The sequence below is a fragment of the Bombus pyrosoma genome, linkage group LG1 (genome assembly GCF_014825855.1).
Source record: "Bombus pyrosoma isolate SC7728 linkage group LG1, ASM1482585v1, whole genome shotgun sequence".
Classification (NCBI taxonomy): domain Eukaryota; kingdom Metazoa; phylum Arthropoda; class Insecta; order Hymenoptera; family Apidae; genus Bombus; species Bombus pyrosoma.
Window position 1 is genome coordinate 13,892,238 of NC_057770.1, and position 16,512 is coordinate 13,908,749.

General features: G+C 27.5%; 1 protein-coding gene across 5 annotated transcripts in view; it reads left to right on the forward strand.

Moving 5' to 3' along the window:
- The first annotated feature begins 1,916 nt into the window (after positions 1 to 1,916).
- Positions 1,917 to 16,512, forward strand: part of LOC122574916 (NK-tumor recognition protein-like) — a 21,294-nt gene continuing 6,698 nt past the window's right edge. Inside the window, exons 1-14 of one of the 5 annotated variants that reach the window (XM_043743248.1) lie at positions 1,917 to 2,208; positions 2,437 to 2,553; positions 3,342 to 3,457; positions 3,525 to 3,648; positions 3,723 to 3,906; positions 4,109 to 4,393; positions 4,476 to 4,696; positions 5,511 to 5,639; positions 6,005 to 6,107; positions 6,192 to 7,116; positions 8,625 to 9,050; positions 9,178 to 9,315; positions 15,187 to 15,375; positions 15,450 to 15,595. In XM_043743248.1, coding sequence (XP_043599183.1) covers positions 2,485 to 2,553; positions 3,342 to 3,457; positions 3,525 to 3,648; positions 3,723 to 3,906; positions 4,109 to 4,393; positions 4,476 to 4,696; positions 5,511 to 5,639; positions 6,005 to 6,107; positions 6,192 to 7,116; positions 8,625 to 9,050; positions 9,178 to 9,315; positions 15,187 to 15,375; positions 15,450 to 15,595 — 3,055 coding nt within the window. In that variant the 5' untranslated portion in view covers positions 1,917 to 2,208; positions 2,437 to 2,484. Of the gene's footprint in view, positions 2,209 to 2,436; positions 2,554 to 3,341; positions 3,458 to 3,524; positions 3,666 to 3,722; positions 3,907 to 4,108; positions 4,394 to 4,475; positions 4,697 to 5,510; positions 5,640 to 6,004; positions 7,117 to 8,624; positions 9,051 to 9,177; positions 9,316 to 15,186; positions 15,376 to 15,449; positions 15,596 to 16,512 lie in introns of those variants that run through there. The other 4 variants (XM_043743180.1, XM_043743415.1, XM_043743327.1 and 1 more) reach the window with 4 other exon arrangements.

Consider the following 16,512-nt stretch of genomic DNA (forward strand, 5'->3'; position numbering starts at 1 on the left):
GCTGTCCGCCATGCCCGGGGGTAGACTCCCTCACTCAGACATTTTGTGTAGAGGCGCCGAAGTTTGGGAGCCATGACCCCCATTACTTCCCCCCAGATTCAGCCCGGGATTCCGTCCGGGGCCGGCGCCACATCGCGGGTGCAAACGCATGTTTGACGACAATTGTCAGTTTCTTATCCGGAAACTGTTTCTGGACTTGAATTTCGTCTCTAAAATACACTAAAAATTGTATTTTATTAAATATTTATATATGATGTCACATGTGGTGTAACACGTGATATGTCATAATCTTTATTCATAGTGCGCTATCAAAAGCTACAAAACAAGTTAAAAAAGATTGGTACCCAGAAACGAAATTTAGTTAGAAAATTAAAGCACCAAACAAAATGAAATGAATCTGTCATATACATGTTTACCACTCCAATATTTTAGCTAAGGCGTGTCGACTAAAGTGAGTTTTCATGATTCGGTAATGTTTGATAATTTAAGATGCATCATAGGAGATAAGAAATTTGATATTTGTTTACAGCGTTTACAACAATCTAATAGCCGCTAGATAAACTGATATGCAAGATGATTAAATTTGCCTCAACAAATGCTATCGTACTTACTAGAGAAAAAAGATATGTAGTTCCATATGACGATGAAAAAATATTCATGCCAGTATAATTGATATGCCGAGTGGCAAGAGTTAATGATAAATCTAAATGTTGTATGGAAAATATATTGAAATTATTGCATCATTCCGCTGATCAACTATTGTTCGAAAGGGAATGCTTCCTTTTCTTCTCTAAAAAAAATATAGTAAACAATTGATTTTTCTTTCTTAGGTAACTTTCAATCAGTATAATTATTGCACGATTTTGTTATTCTCGTACTTATATTTCGGAGAGGAAAGTAAATATGAACTTTTCTGTAGAACTGTACAATTAAATAGGTTCCTGTAGCATGGAACTCGATAGGTTCTTGTCTATGCTAGCCTGCAACCAAACAGGGCAGTGTGCTACTACCTTCATGCCGCATGGTATAGCACTACTCTGGTAACAACTAGCAGTTACCCTACTCATCTCTTGTTGCATACTATTACTACCTTCATAAAGACATTTATTTCATGTCAATATAAATTATCTTGTTAAGTAAATTTTTATAGAAAGAAACATATTTTCCAATTTCATTCATATCCACATTTATGTAATAAAGAAAGTTTATTTGCGTGTAATATTATAAAAAATTAGTATCCTTATTATCATGTTTTATTCTAAAGCATTGATCGTTTTATATTCTACACATTCTACATTTCAGTATTTATTTTCACATGAAATAGAAATAATACTATGGGATCTGAGAGGAAATTTCCTCTCTGATGGTATACTTGCATAGTTACTTACACATATATACCTGTATAAGATGCTAATGCAACAGATACGCACATATATATTTACGTTGTCTTATGCCATGTGCAGTATCTATGTATTAATACGTCAATGCACATGATAATTAAACCGGGAAAAGGGTACACATATTTATATACTGTATCGGCCACGTGTGATATAATAATTTTTTTTTATGCAAGTACAAAATTTTAAATGTGTAAAATTTGTAATACCTTATAGCATATGATATCAAATGAAAAAATTATATTCATACATGAAAATTTCATACGTACAGTTATCTATCTATTGATTGGTAGACAACATATAGTCAACACGTTATTCATCTTGTATATATTATATAAAGATAATACTTATATATATGAAACAGTTTTATAGTTGATATTATATTTTATACTAAATTAAATTATATCAATAACGATCGACCAGAATGATTGATTAATAGTGTAATATTTCTGTAACTGGGAAGCGTGGCACTTTATATACTTCCTTATAGTCTATGGTCGCGTTTGGTACTTGGTACACGTGCGCTTATGATGTGTGTGCCATGTCATGTATACGTACTTACGCGCGTGAAGAAGCGTGATTCGAACCTAACAAAGAAACTCATAACATTATTAAAACGGGATGATTGTGTAGCATCAGAGATATTACAAATTAAATTTTTATCAAGACGTAATATTATATTAGACAAACAAATTATAGTTTTATAGAATATTTCTAACATACGTATTTAAATTTTTCGCTAAGGATACTATATTATTTCATTTGACAGTTTGATGTCTGTCGATAGATAATATTTTTACACTTCTAAAAGGTAATTAACTGTAAATTCCATATTATCCCCCTTTGAATTTAATTTTTAATGACTTTCAACACTTAGTTTATAATAAATAGTTATACATTATTTTATACATTCATTGTAATACATGTACAGCAAAATTAGAATCACTTTGGTCGAATATAACCTCAAATAAACGCGTGGTTGTTTAGAAACAAGACATGAAATATTCTGCTTATTGTGTTTTTAATGCTTTAATTACAGACTGCTGCTGTACAATAATTTTTTAGTTTATCGTCGAAAATTGTTGTCATGGAGACTGGATTTTTAAATTTTCACGATGAAGAACAATTTTCAGACTTTTCATTATCTTTGGAACAGGTAATGTGTTAAATTTTTGTTAAATAGTAAATATTAGCATAATTTTCTATTTGAGTTTTGACAATGTAAATTTATATAAAGATTTTATGTTATAATAGACATCTATAGAATATTAATCAGGTATAAATTATGCATTATATTTTATATTATTAGTAATTTAACTTCATATATATTTTATTTAAATTTACGTGTTATTATTGCATGACATTCATAAATAATTAAATAAGTTTTGAAAAATGGATGTATAAATATATATAGATATGTGTGTCATTAATTTTGGACAGAATTTATATATGACGTTTTCTTATTTTATAGTCCATTTAAAGAGTCAGATAGTTATATGAAATTTTAAATTGTGTGTAATACTATAGATAATTGTTTTTAGATATAATTGTATATATTGTATAATTGTTATAATCTTAGTTGATTATTATTAGACATATTTAGAAGATCTGCGTTTATTTATTATTTTGCTGCTATTTTATTATACTTTTATACTTTATATATTAGAAGCAAATAATATAATATAACAAATACAAACAAGAAAAACAAAGTAACATATTAAAATAATTACATAATGAAAATTTATTCTTAGTGATTTTAAAGGACCTGCCAATTTTGAATGTGCGTAAACATTTTTCTTTAAACTATACAATTATTAAATTGATACTAAATTAATTATATATATTATAAGTTTAAATTTTAGTATTAATAAAATAATTCAGGTATAAATATTTCTTTTAAAATTTGAAACATACATAAAATAAATATATATCATGTTTCAACAGAATTTAATGGAAAAACCCCAAGACCTATTGATACATATGGTTGAAAATGATTTTGATTATATGGAAACTCATCTTGATATTACAAATTCTACTAACGTATGGAAAAAAGAACATGAGTGAGTATAGTATTTTTATAAAAATCATAAAATTTAAATTTAATTGCTGTATATTATGTTATTTCAGACATAATGAGAGTGTGGATGAAATGTCAGATTCAGAAATTTCTACACTTTCTAAAATTGATAGTATTAAAGAAGATTTTGCAAAAGTTCTTACAGATTGGCAAGAACACATTGGTTACTTACAGGTTTTGCTAATTCTTTGGTTCGTTAAATTTGCTATTTTTAATGAATGAATTTGTCATTTATGATTCTTTTTTAGGCTTCAGACATGGATGAATACATGGATATTATAGGATTAAGCATGAATGGTACAGATAAAAAAAATTTTTGCACTGCAGAAAGCATAATTCAGGATGAACAAGCAATACATAGTTTAGAATCTAATTTGCTTATAATGAAACAAGACGAGTTAGGGAAAGAATCTTGTCTCTTATCTTCTCAGGGTAATTACAGTACATCAGATTTAAAAAGCACTAATAAAGGCATAGATTTATTTCATTTGACATATACTGGATTGGCAATCAATACCACCTAATGACAAAATCCGCAATCACTTAGTTGCTAATCCAATAATGTTTTTTTATATAATTAGTAACTACTTTTATTGTAATATAGAGTTATTATATTTTATATTATATTTTATAGAATACATGACAGAAGATAATTCATATTATAAAATTGATGACTTTATGGAAAATCAGAGTAAAAAAATAGAAATAGAAACAAAATCATCATTAATAGAACCCAAACATTCAAAAAGTCAAAATAAGTCAAAAAAGAATATACATAAATATGATAGTATAGGAAAAGATATTAGTGCAAATTTGTTTTTAAAACAAAAAAAGAAAAGGGAAGTAAAATGCTCACAGCACAATAAAGATATACAAAATGGTGGTCAAGATAATAATAAAACTACAAATCAATTACCAGGTATATTTGAACACATATATATATATATATATATATATATTTACAATAGTTATTAGTAAATAATTTCTTCGTTATTATTAAGTTCTGGAAGCAGGAGATGTTAAGAGTTTACTTGAGCAATTTGAAGCTTCCGAAAGCACTTTAGTATCAACTTATTCATCTGCTGGAATGAATACAGAATACGAGCCAGATTCATCTATGAAATCTAATGAAATACAGCAATGTATAAAACAGCCTCAAATTTCAAACTTACATAAAGATATTAGAGATGCTTTACCCAAAGAAGTCGTCGAAAAGATAAAGGTAATTATATGATTAATTAATAAACTCTGGCAAAATTAAAGAATTATGGAAGCGCGATCGAGAAACCGTCATTTTCTTACTGATATAACTTAAGTTCTAAAGCAAAGTTGTACAGTAATCTATTTATGGTCATTTTGAAAGGTAAATCATTTTATCTTCTCAAGTTAATTTTCGTGGATGAGATTTTTACAAAAACGGGAGGGAGGCTGGGAGGCCAATATGGTTCTTTTTTTTCAAAAATTTTGCAAATTAGAATGTGGTTTAACATTTTTTCCTATGATTCAAATTAGTATAAATTTGAATATTAAATTATCTGTTTTACAAAGTTTTTTTAGAAATCCAAATATATTTATTTTTGTATATATATTTATTTTATATTTATTTTTATATATATATTTATATATATATTTATTTTTTTGTTTATTTGTACAACTTTTAAGTGATTTTTGTAGAAGGTACGCTTAAAGTTTCAAATGCATGGATGATTTTAATTGCGAACAAAATTTTGTAATCGCATGAAATTACTTGACCTTATAAAATTTTGATAAAGAGAAACTCATCTAATTTTCCAGCTTCTCTTATTGTAAAATCTCCCAAGAAATCAGTTTGGGAAGGTGAAAAGAAACTTCACTTTCCAAAATAATTGCAGGCAGATTGATATGATTTTTCTGTATTAAATAATGTCAATCAATAATTTTTTGCTTAAATTTTGTGATACTTGCTTTTGCCATTAAAATGTATATATTACAAGAAAATCAATATTTGGAATAAAAATAAACATAAAAATTGACTATATTGTATTATGTTATATTAGACATCTGCACGTAAAAAGATGATTTCAGTAATACCTGCAATGTCTAGTAATCAAAATAATGGTCACAGTAATGGAACACGTATGCAAGATGCTGCTGCATCGCTTTTTCGAAACAAGCTATTGAAAATAGTTAAGTATAAATAATTTATAACAATATATTCATCTTTATATATTTCTAATGCATAAAAATATATTTAAATCATTAACTTGTTTAAGATAATAAACAATATTTTTTGAAGCATTAGAATATATAAATTAAATATTAGGAAAATTCTTAGAATTGGATCTCACATTATGAAATATTTCATTTGTATTTCACCTCCGCAGTCGTAAACAATTTTTTTACGTGTTATTATTATTATGACAATAATTTTCTTTGTTGATTACGCTTGTTATTATTATTATTATCAATATCATTTACATTATTACTATTGTTGGATAATCATAGTGTTTGTATAAGTGTAAGTAATATAATAATTATCGTATTATATTAGGTGACAAATAATACTAAAAGTAAAACCATCGATGGTGGGTTAGTTCAATTGGATCATGATTATTGTAGTATGAATTCCTGTATTAAAGGTTTAGATAATAACAGTGAGTATGAGAAACAGTCCAGTGACAGCGAAAAAGTGATTACTATTAAGAATGACAATCAAGACGTATCTCATTATTACACAGCATATGAAAAACAATCATTTTCATCGGATTTGAATAAAAGTTTCATGAAAAATACAGAATATTCAACTGACAGCAATTCAAAGAAGGATAGTGGTTTGGAATCAGGTGAAGTAAGTGATAATAATGAAGAGCAGTCAGGAGTTACAACAGTTAGTGATATTCAAGATAATAAACCTATAAAACAACTGCAAAATGAAACAAAGATTTGTAGAAAAGAAACATTAGCAAGCAAGGGAAATTGCCAACAAATTAATATTTCAAGCAATACTACCAGTTGTGTTATTTCTCAAAATGAAAGTGCATCTACAAGTAATGCAATACCTCAGATGAAAATACATTCAGCTCTAGCAGCAAATATTTTGCAGATACGACAAGGTGTCTTAAGTAAAACAAAATCTATAAAAGCAGGAAGTCAAAGAACGAAACAAATGGTTTCTGTATTAAAAAAACCACTTAATGTACAAGTACCCAGTGTAAAGACTATTTTCAATGAAAATATAGTAACTACTACTAATAGTTTACACGATAAGGTACAGAATATAATCGTCCAAGATAGCGAAAAGACATTTACAAAGGAGGAAGAAAAAAAACCTCCCCGTAAAAAATTAAATCTAGCGGAATATAGAAGTAGAAGAGAACAGAATCGTAGTGATAATAGTAGAACAAATTCACCATTGCAACCTATGACATTAGTATATATCCATCATGCTTCCACCACAACTGAACCTATTAAGGATGATCCTAAAAATTTAATTTGGTCAGAAAGAGAAATTGTCTCAGTTTTAAAACCAAAATTAGATGTAGACGAGAAAACAGTTCGTCCAAAACCACTCACTTATGACATAGGAATTCAAACTTATGAAACAGTATTTGAATTTCCTCCAAAATCTTTAATAGATGTTGATGAGAGACACAAGCAACGAAGGTAAAAGTATAAAAATATAGATTGTTAAGATCTGAAATAACTCTATTTATTAATTTTATCAAAAAATGTTTTATAAGTCCTATTATATATATTCGTCGTAATTTTCGTTTCAAACTTTTGAGATATTTTTTGAGACATTAGAGAAACCTCTTTTTTTTATATATAGTACCATACATTTTTGTCAATATTACCTTTAACTGAAATATAGATGGCCTCAAAAACCTATAATAAGATGATTTTGAATACATTGAATATGATGTATTTTATATAAAACATTTTTGTGTTGTCAAATTTATAAATTAATTTCAGATGTAAGTTCTTATTAGCTGATTATGTTATATTATGCGTATAATGTGTTATAATATGTTATAATATATGTTATAATGTAATATATAATATAATATATTATGCAGCATCAGTATAAATAGATATCTACCTAATAAATACATATCTTCTTTGTCTCTAATGATATGATTTGTCTTTAATCTTTGAATAATTTTGAACAAGAGCAGAAAGAAATATTTTTTAATCTTTTCAAGATTAATAGTATCTTTTAAAACGGATGATCACAGATCGTAATGCTTAAATCTTTCTATCAAATTATCTGTGTGCATGATCATTAAATGTCTAATGAATAGCTATTCAAATATTCTATGAAAAATTTCCAAATCATTGAATTGGATATAAAGATTCAGTATATTATCACTTTTGATATTATTGGACGTTTTTCTTTGGAGAAAAATAAGAAAAGATGTTTATTGACAATAAATTATTAATTCAGAAGATATATGAAATTGTTTAATTAGAGTTCATACTGCTGTCAGCAGCAAAAAAATAATTGAAGAGCATCACAATAAATAATTTCTTGTTGCAGAAAGTATGTATCAGCTGATACTTCACTTTGTATCTTTGTAATCTCAACTTTGGAATTCAATCACGTTTTTATTGTTCAAGATTATAATTTACAGCTGAAATTTTTTGCTTTAAACATTTCTCATATCATAAAGCAGATATTTAGGTGTTTTTTACTGTGTATATTCTCTTGTATATTTCTTAAAAGGATTCAGAACTTCCATTATGAGAAACTGGTCTTGTAATTAAATATAACTAAACAACCAAATATTATTATAGTTGGATGAAATTTTATTGTTTTCTTTTTTAATAATAACATCTTTAATTTTTATCTAGTTATCCAGAATATGCATTGTATTCAACTTAATTTTTACTGTTTAAAAGCATACTTATATTCAATGTAGTGTTAATTGGTACCAATGTAATTATATTTATCTATGTATCACTCAATTCTCTGGGTTGAAACATAAGTATAATAGAATATGATTAAATAGGTACCTAGGTTTGGTTGAAATGAAGAATGGAAACATTCAAAAAGTGTTTATCTTTAGTTTTGAGTTCTTTTAAGATGTTTTGTAATTTAAGAAAAAATATAATTTAAATTAGGTAAATATTTGCTAATAATGTATATTACCATAAAATTTCATAATTTTCAGGGATAATAATGTACGGGATAAAAATCAACGATCTACTAAAAAGCACGGAATTGGTTCCAACTCAAATCGATCTAAGTCAAGAAGTAAAAGTAAAAGCAAGAGTAGAAGCAGAAGCAGAAGTAGTAGTAATCGAAGTAGATCTCATAAACGAAGTAATACACGTCATCGAAGAATAAGTCATCGGCGTAGCTCCGTTAGCTCAAGCAGTAGTTGGTCATCGCGTTCACATTCACGTTCGCGTTCACGTTCGAGTTCACGTTCGCGTTCACGTCCGCGTTCTCGCTCACGTTCGCGTTCACATTTCCGTTGTCGCTCACGTTCAGATACGAGCTCTTCTTTCAGTTCGGAATCAAGATATTCACGATCACGTTCTAGATCGACTAGATCAAGATCCCAATCATCCTCTCGATATTCTAGTTGTTCCAGGTATATAGTTATGAAATAGATTTTTTAATAAAAATTTAATAAAAGTGATCAATTCTTCAATTTAACAAAGTTAAATATGTATAATTGTTAAAGTAACAATTTAACAAAGTTGTAAAAATGTTTACAGATCTTCATCTCGTTCAAATTTCGGAAGAATTAAATGGTCGAAAAGGAGAAGAAGACGAGACAGAAGACATTATATAAGTTATGACAGGCATAGACAACATTCTGCAGGAAGTTATCATAGCTACAGAGATTGGAGAAGGTAAGTGATTTGTATTTATAATGTTTTCAAAACATATAAACTTTGCAATTTATAATTATAGTAGTTATTAAAAAGATTGCTAAATTTTTATTTAAAAAGGAAGTGGAATTGGAATTCTGCAACTATTAGGTGGCTGATCGAGATGAAATTTGGTAGGTATCATGGAGACAGATAGTGGATCTAAAATATGAAAACTAAGTGTTGGCAATACACGCGATCAAAAAATATAGATTCATATACATATGTATAGCGTGAAATCCATGTCAGTCTGGTGGCAGCAGCGTTGTCTTTTTTTTCTTTTTTTTTCACCAGCTGTAGTACATTTAGTCCAAACTAACACCAATACTTTTTGAAAGATCCATATTTTAAAAGTAGATTTTTTCATTTATTATGTGTCTCTAGTCTTTGACATATATTTATATGTATCTATCAGCTATATACTTCACACACGTACAATAACAACAAACAGAATTTTTTAATAGATAAATTTCTAAAGATGAGATTTTATATTTCAGATCCACTATCTCTCTCCATGATATGTAGCAAATTTCACTTCAAATGACTACCTAATAATTTGAGAATAATGACAGACAGAGTATTATAATAAAATTCCACATAAAAGAATGAAATTGACAGCTTTATTAGCTAGATAGCAAGATCTGTATCTTTTGACACCAGAACAATGACCTAAGCATGTTTCCATATGAAATACTTGCATATTTGAACGAAATTTAGACATCCAGTATGAATGCGATTAATTTAGTATAGTATATGGAAGAGGATTACATAGTGCAATATTTCACTTTTTTCAAAATCATCTCTAAGATCTTAATTATAAGCAATATGTTTTCACAATAAAAGATCCACAAACAATGTTATCTTTAAATATCAATAAACTTTCAAATCCTTTTTTCAGACGCATCTAGAATCTTGTCAAAAATATTATATAAGCATTAGTGTTTAAATTCAACTCAAATTCTATGATGCGTGTTATCAATAATAGATTAAATTTGATAAATGATGTTCTTTACGTGACCTTATAGAAAGAAATTTAAATGGACAAATCTGGAGATTTAAATAGGTAGTTAATTGATAGATTCTTGACCATATTTTAGAAATAAAACTCTCTAATACATGCTCGCTGCAAATTGATTTCATTGCTTTATTGGATAGATTTTTTTTGGAAGTCTTTAATGTCGTTTAAAATCATTTTGATACATAACCGTATTAGTTGTAATATTTTTAATTTTTGTTATAAAAGAAATTTAACTTCCATTTTTAAAATTGAAAATGAAATCTTTAATAGTGGTGCCCGGGTTCTCAAAAATCATAGATGTCCTAGTTCGGTTCGGGTCGGAAAATATTCGGCAGAATCGGATGGGATCCCGAAAGTATCCCACTACATGTATATATCTACATATATATAATATGTATTCAGTCACGAATAAACGGGTCGGGTCCCGAAAGTATATTTTATACAACATACAGATATACGTTTATATTAAAAGATGAACAAGTAGTAACAAATATAGATATTTTATTTTAAGTTATAATACTGAAAACAATTTCTCTACATCTATGCCGCGCTAGTCCACGAACCGGGATCGGTCCGTTAGAAATTCCCTTTCGCTCCACGCGAAAGTTATTACTGTTTATACGCCTGACATAATACTATTATAAAGTTATGATATAAAAGTTATTATATATATAAATACAGTTTTTATTTCTGCTTGGGGTCTCTGAAATAATTTTTCTATTTTCACCAACTTACAAGTGCAAAAAGGCTAAAAATCACTGCTGGATATTATTTAGTAGAAATTTTAACCTAATAGACGTAACAATATTTTCTGCACTAGAAGTATGAATTAATTATCCTTTCTTATTGACATTATTATAAGCATTATCCCTGGGAATATCGTGAGAAGACCAATGGATGAGAAATCATAAAAGAGCAATTGTTTTAAACTTTTTAAATCTTAAGTTTTGAATAATCTAATGCAGAAAATATTGTTACGCTTAGTATAGATCAAAATTTTTAGTAGTCTATGTAGAGAAATTATGTTTGTTACATTATAATTTAAAATAAAGTACGGTATACTATAGTAAGTATGTATATTTAATATCTTACTATTTCTTCGTCTTTCGATATAAATATATACCTTTATGTTGTATGATATATACTTTCGGGATATCCTCCATATTCCTGTATATATGTACAAGTGCCAGTAAAACATTAAATATCGGATTATGTAGCACCATATACATGTATAGCATTCGTCTGAACTAATTTTCGCTAAAGTTAATGCTTGTGTAGTGAGCCATAATATACCAGTAGTCATTTTTTTATAGACAGAGGATTTTTATAAATTATTATGTTACTTGCGATATTTTTTCTTTTTGTTTAACAATAAATAACGATAAATATAAAGGAATAGAACAACAAGTCTTACATCATCAAATATGTTCGAGGTAATTTGCGACATACATAATTGCCATAAGTCATTACTTCATACTTATGACGTTATCTCCGTATGAATCATTGTACACAGATATAGATATATGCAAAGAAAAACACAAAAATGATAAAAAATGTAAATTAATAAATTAATCCACATAAGTTCAGCTAATTAACATTGTTTATAAAATGAAATTTCCTTTCATAAATGTTAACAGATTTTTCAAACGGTAAATTATTCATTGGGTCGTGTCTTTGAAAAACACTAAAAAATGTTTACTAGGTAAAACCGGCAAATATAAACGTTATTGGAACACTGTATGTATAGAATGTTTCATATAATTTTATCACTTGAAAAACATTGATTATAATTAAAATTTCATAAAAATACTTCCTACAAAAATTATATAGTTTTGCGAAAGCTAATGTAATTACCATAGAGAAATCAATTTTTAAAAATGAAATTCTGTTTGCGTATAAATTATAAAGGAATGAAATTTTTTCATGTGTAGGAGATTAATCAAAATATTACTTCGCATAGAAAATTAGAAAGAAAATTTTATTTGTACAGCATTTGATGACCTCGTAGGGCGAAATTATTTTTGAAGAGGTCATCATATATACAGACGCATAAAATACAGCATTACACTAAAAAATCAAAATTGACCTATTTTATTTTATTGCCTTTTTTTGGCTTATTATACTTTGGTCCCTACAATATTATGTAATTTTTGTAAGAAACATTTTCATACAACTTTAATTATAACCAAGATTTCTTAGGTGATAAAATTACATGAAATAATATATTTTAAAAAATGAAGATCGTCTCGAAATTGAACAAATTTTATTTGAAACATTTTTTTTTAATGACGAACAATTTGTAAGATAATCGTAAGAAAGGATTACAACTGTGTATTTATACAGAAGTATGTAAATAGGAACGTCCAAATATTTCTCTTTTTACATACACGTATGAAAAGACAAAAGATAAAATCAAACTGTTGAAAGGAACAAACAAAATGATAAAAGGAAATGTTTTACCAAGATCATACTAATCGTGAGATTTCGAAATTATAATGACAATCTGATTATATTTTTTTTAAGCGAAGTAATTTTTGCTTTCTCTGGTAGAACTAAGAAATTATGATAACATATGTATCGTTTTGATTAAAACATTTTAATCTAAAGCTAACTAATACATATTTTTGCATATTAATTCATATATTTATATAGTTCAGTAGGATTAGTTCTTTATATAAAATATAAGTATCAATAGTATAAAAATATAGAAAAAATAGGGATGACTTTATATTTTTTAAATAACTTTATTTGTAGCATGTTAAGTTATTATTTCAATTATTGTCCCCTTTTTATTTTTTTTTTTTTTTGTCTTTTCCGGGATTATTGACTAATTTTAATAGCAAAATTCTGTTACTGTTACTGTTATTTAAAGCCTTTTCTAGTCTCATTTTCAGGGTTTTACGTAAGATAAGATGTTACAACACTAGCAAAAGATATGTCTGTATTGTATATTTTAATAAATGAAAGTATCTAATAAGATATTTTATGAGCACAAATGTACTATGATTTTGTCTTACTAAATATGAATTTCTACAAAAGCAACATTCTATATGTGTTTTCATATGATGTGATGTGTAATGTACTTACATAATGTTAAAAAATTATTTGTCATCGTTTTGAAAGTTATTCTACATCTTCAGATTGGTGGAAGTCTCTTTTAAAAAGTTACTGCAACATTGACTTTGGCCTTGAAATTTAAGGTGAATTTATTTCTAATGCGTCATATTCTATTCACTATGAGAATCAAAAGTTTCAGAGGACCGTGGATTATAACTCAATCGTTCTCTTAGAAAAAGCTATTAAAATTTCATTAATTCTATAAAAGGTACCCAGCAATTGTGGTACAGTCGGCGGTAGGATGATTTTACGTTAAAAAGAAAGTCGAAAATATAGAATACAATTTTTTTATATAATGCTTCGTTTTCGAGAAAATCGGGCTTGAAAATTTATCAAATATATTTAAACTTGGCTAATTACAAACTAGGTGTGAGTGAACAATCAGCAGGTGGTTATTCTACGTGCGAGAAGTGTAAAATGAAAATTTTCCGTATCAAGCTTTGTTTTCAAGAAAGTATAGTTTAAACATGTTTAGTTAAGAACTGGTCTGATATATGCACATAATAAATTTTCAAATTTACTTTTCTCGAAAACTTAACATTTATTTTGCATTTCTTACTTATTTTTATATGAAGAATAATCTTTTGTCAATGATTTACTTTGTTCAATCCGGAATTAGACAAGCTCAATTACAATTAGCTATACTTGATAAGTTCTCAAACTTGATTTTCTAGAAAGTGAATCGTCATATGAAAAAAATTTCTTCTATAATTTTGTCTTGTTTTTTCATATAGAATCACAATTATTGCCTATTATACTACAGTTATTGGGAGAACTAAAACTTATTTTCTTTATAGTAATATACTAGTTGGCCGTCCGCGGCTTTAGCCAAACGATATTTGTTTTTATGATAAATTTATGTTTATTACTCTTTGAACATTTATGAATTATGAATATCTCGTCTCTTTGACTTGAGTAGATAACTCTAACTTTAGTGGCTTTAGAGATATGGTTATCTTTTTAAAACAAATTCTACCTCCTTTATATCCCTTCAGGGTTCGTCTTCCCAAAAATCTTTTCTTATCTTATGCCAACGTCATAAAAGAAATATTATTTCCAAATTTTACATTTCTAAATACAGTGGTTTGGGTTGGGCGTTGATAAATGTGTCAGTCAAAGAGTTTACCTTTTATGTACATATATATATAGATCATACATAGATGAAATTTGTTTTTACACGATGCAATATAAAAATTTAACCCTGAAATTCAAGATTGAGTTTAGTTTTGCAGTAACATTCTTAATAGATCTCGAGTGATTCGAAAGTATAGGAAAAGTGTAGGCCATGACAAACAATTTTTGAGCATTCCATACAGACTATGGATAATATATTAGGATATTTTGATTCATGTACTTTTTTAGAAATGAACAAGAATATTGAGTACGTTATCATTTTATTCCGGACTGTTGGTTTTATTGAATTGTTTATATATCACATTATTGAAAAATACATATGCGAAGTAAATGACTATTTAGAAAGTAAGTATAAGTTACTTACTACAATAGTATTAGCTGAAGGAAGTATAGAAAAGTTAGGATATATAACTGATCTACGTTTTGTCTAAATATATTTTATTTGAAATTTTTAACTTTAATTCCACAACTGTGTAGATATGTATATCTATACTTTAGAATAAGCTATATTTTTATTATAGTTATAATTTTTCAATGTTGACTTATTTGTTTAATGTAACGTTTTACATTTTTATCTATGTTAGATCACCAACAACTTCATACCGCCGATCTTATGATAATTGGTACGACCGAGAGAAACAAAAACAAGTAGAAGAGAGAAGAGTGATTTACGTTGGGCGCTTGGATGAAGCAATCACTAAAGCTGATTTACGTAGAAGATTTGAAACTTTTGGTCCTGTAGTAGATATTAGTATACATTTCCGCGAACATGGGTAACTTTCTGATATTTTATAATTCTTTGTTATACTCATTGAATATCCTAAACTAAATATCTTTTACATTTTAGTGACAATTACGGTTTTGTAACCTTTGCTTATAAAAATGACGCATATGAAGCTGTAGAACATGGTAATGATGATCCCACTTTACCTAGATATGATTTATGTTTTGGAGGTCGTCGGGCTTTTTGCAAAGTAAAATATGCTGATCTTGGTAAGAATAATTATATTACATTATATATATATACATACATATAAAATAGCAATTTACTTTAGGAAATTGTAATGGATCTGATTTTAACTAAGAGTTCTTTACGAGTTTACTGAAAAATCTTTAAGTACAAATAATCTTCTGCATAAGTTACTACTTGAAAAAATATTTGATATGTGCTGTTTAGATATACATACATATACGTATATATATACATATGCATATATATTGAAATTTATTGCTGAATGAAAATTGTTTACCAAAATTGAATTTGTATATGTTTGAATAATTTAGGAATTTATCTAGACAATATCATTTATAGCAAATATTTAGCTATTGTTATAATAACAAGGAACCATTAAGATGTGCGAGTGCACTGATTCTGTTTGTTAATGAGTAATGATTTAAAATGTTACTTATCAATGTTAATACATTAGTTGAAATTAATAATGATAGATTCCAATCCCCTTGCAAATATTTCTAAAATAGTACTGATATTTATTTTATTTTTATTTATTTTATTTAGTCCGTGCCTCTCGGCTTTGGACGAACTTTCAGCTTTCTTTACAGCTCTTTATTGCACTAATCGCCTTCTTATCTCTAATCTAACACTAATGCTTATAATCTATTTACACTTATGTCTACGATTTATTGCAACTTAGCCTACACACTATTGCCACTTTGGTCTTTTTGCCTCCTTGCTGTGCTACCTTCCTGTCCATCCACCCCTTCTTGTATTGCTTTTACCCTTCTTTTCTCTATTATCGCTCTCAGGTCCATTAGTCCTTCCCCAGTCCCATTTAATATTTCTTCCATTTCCTTTGCTCCTCCTGTTATTTCACATTCTTTTAGCACATGTCTCAGGTCCTCTTCTTCCCCTCCACATAATCTGCACCTTCTTTCTTCCTCCTCTTTCCAAT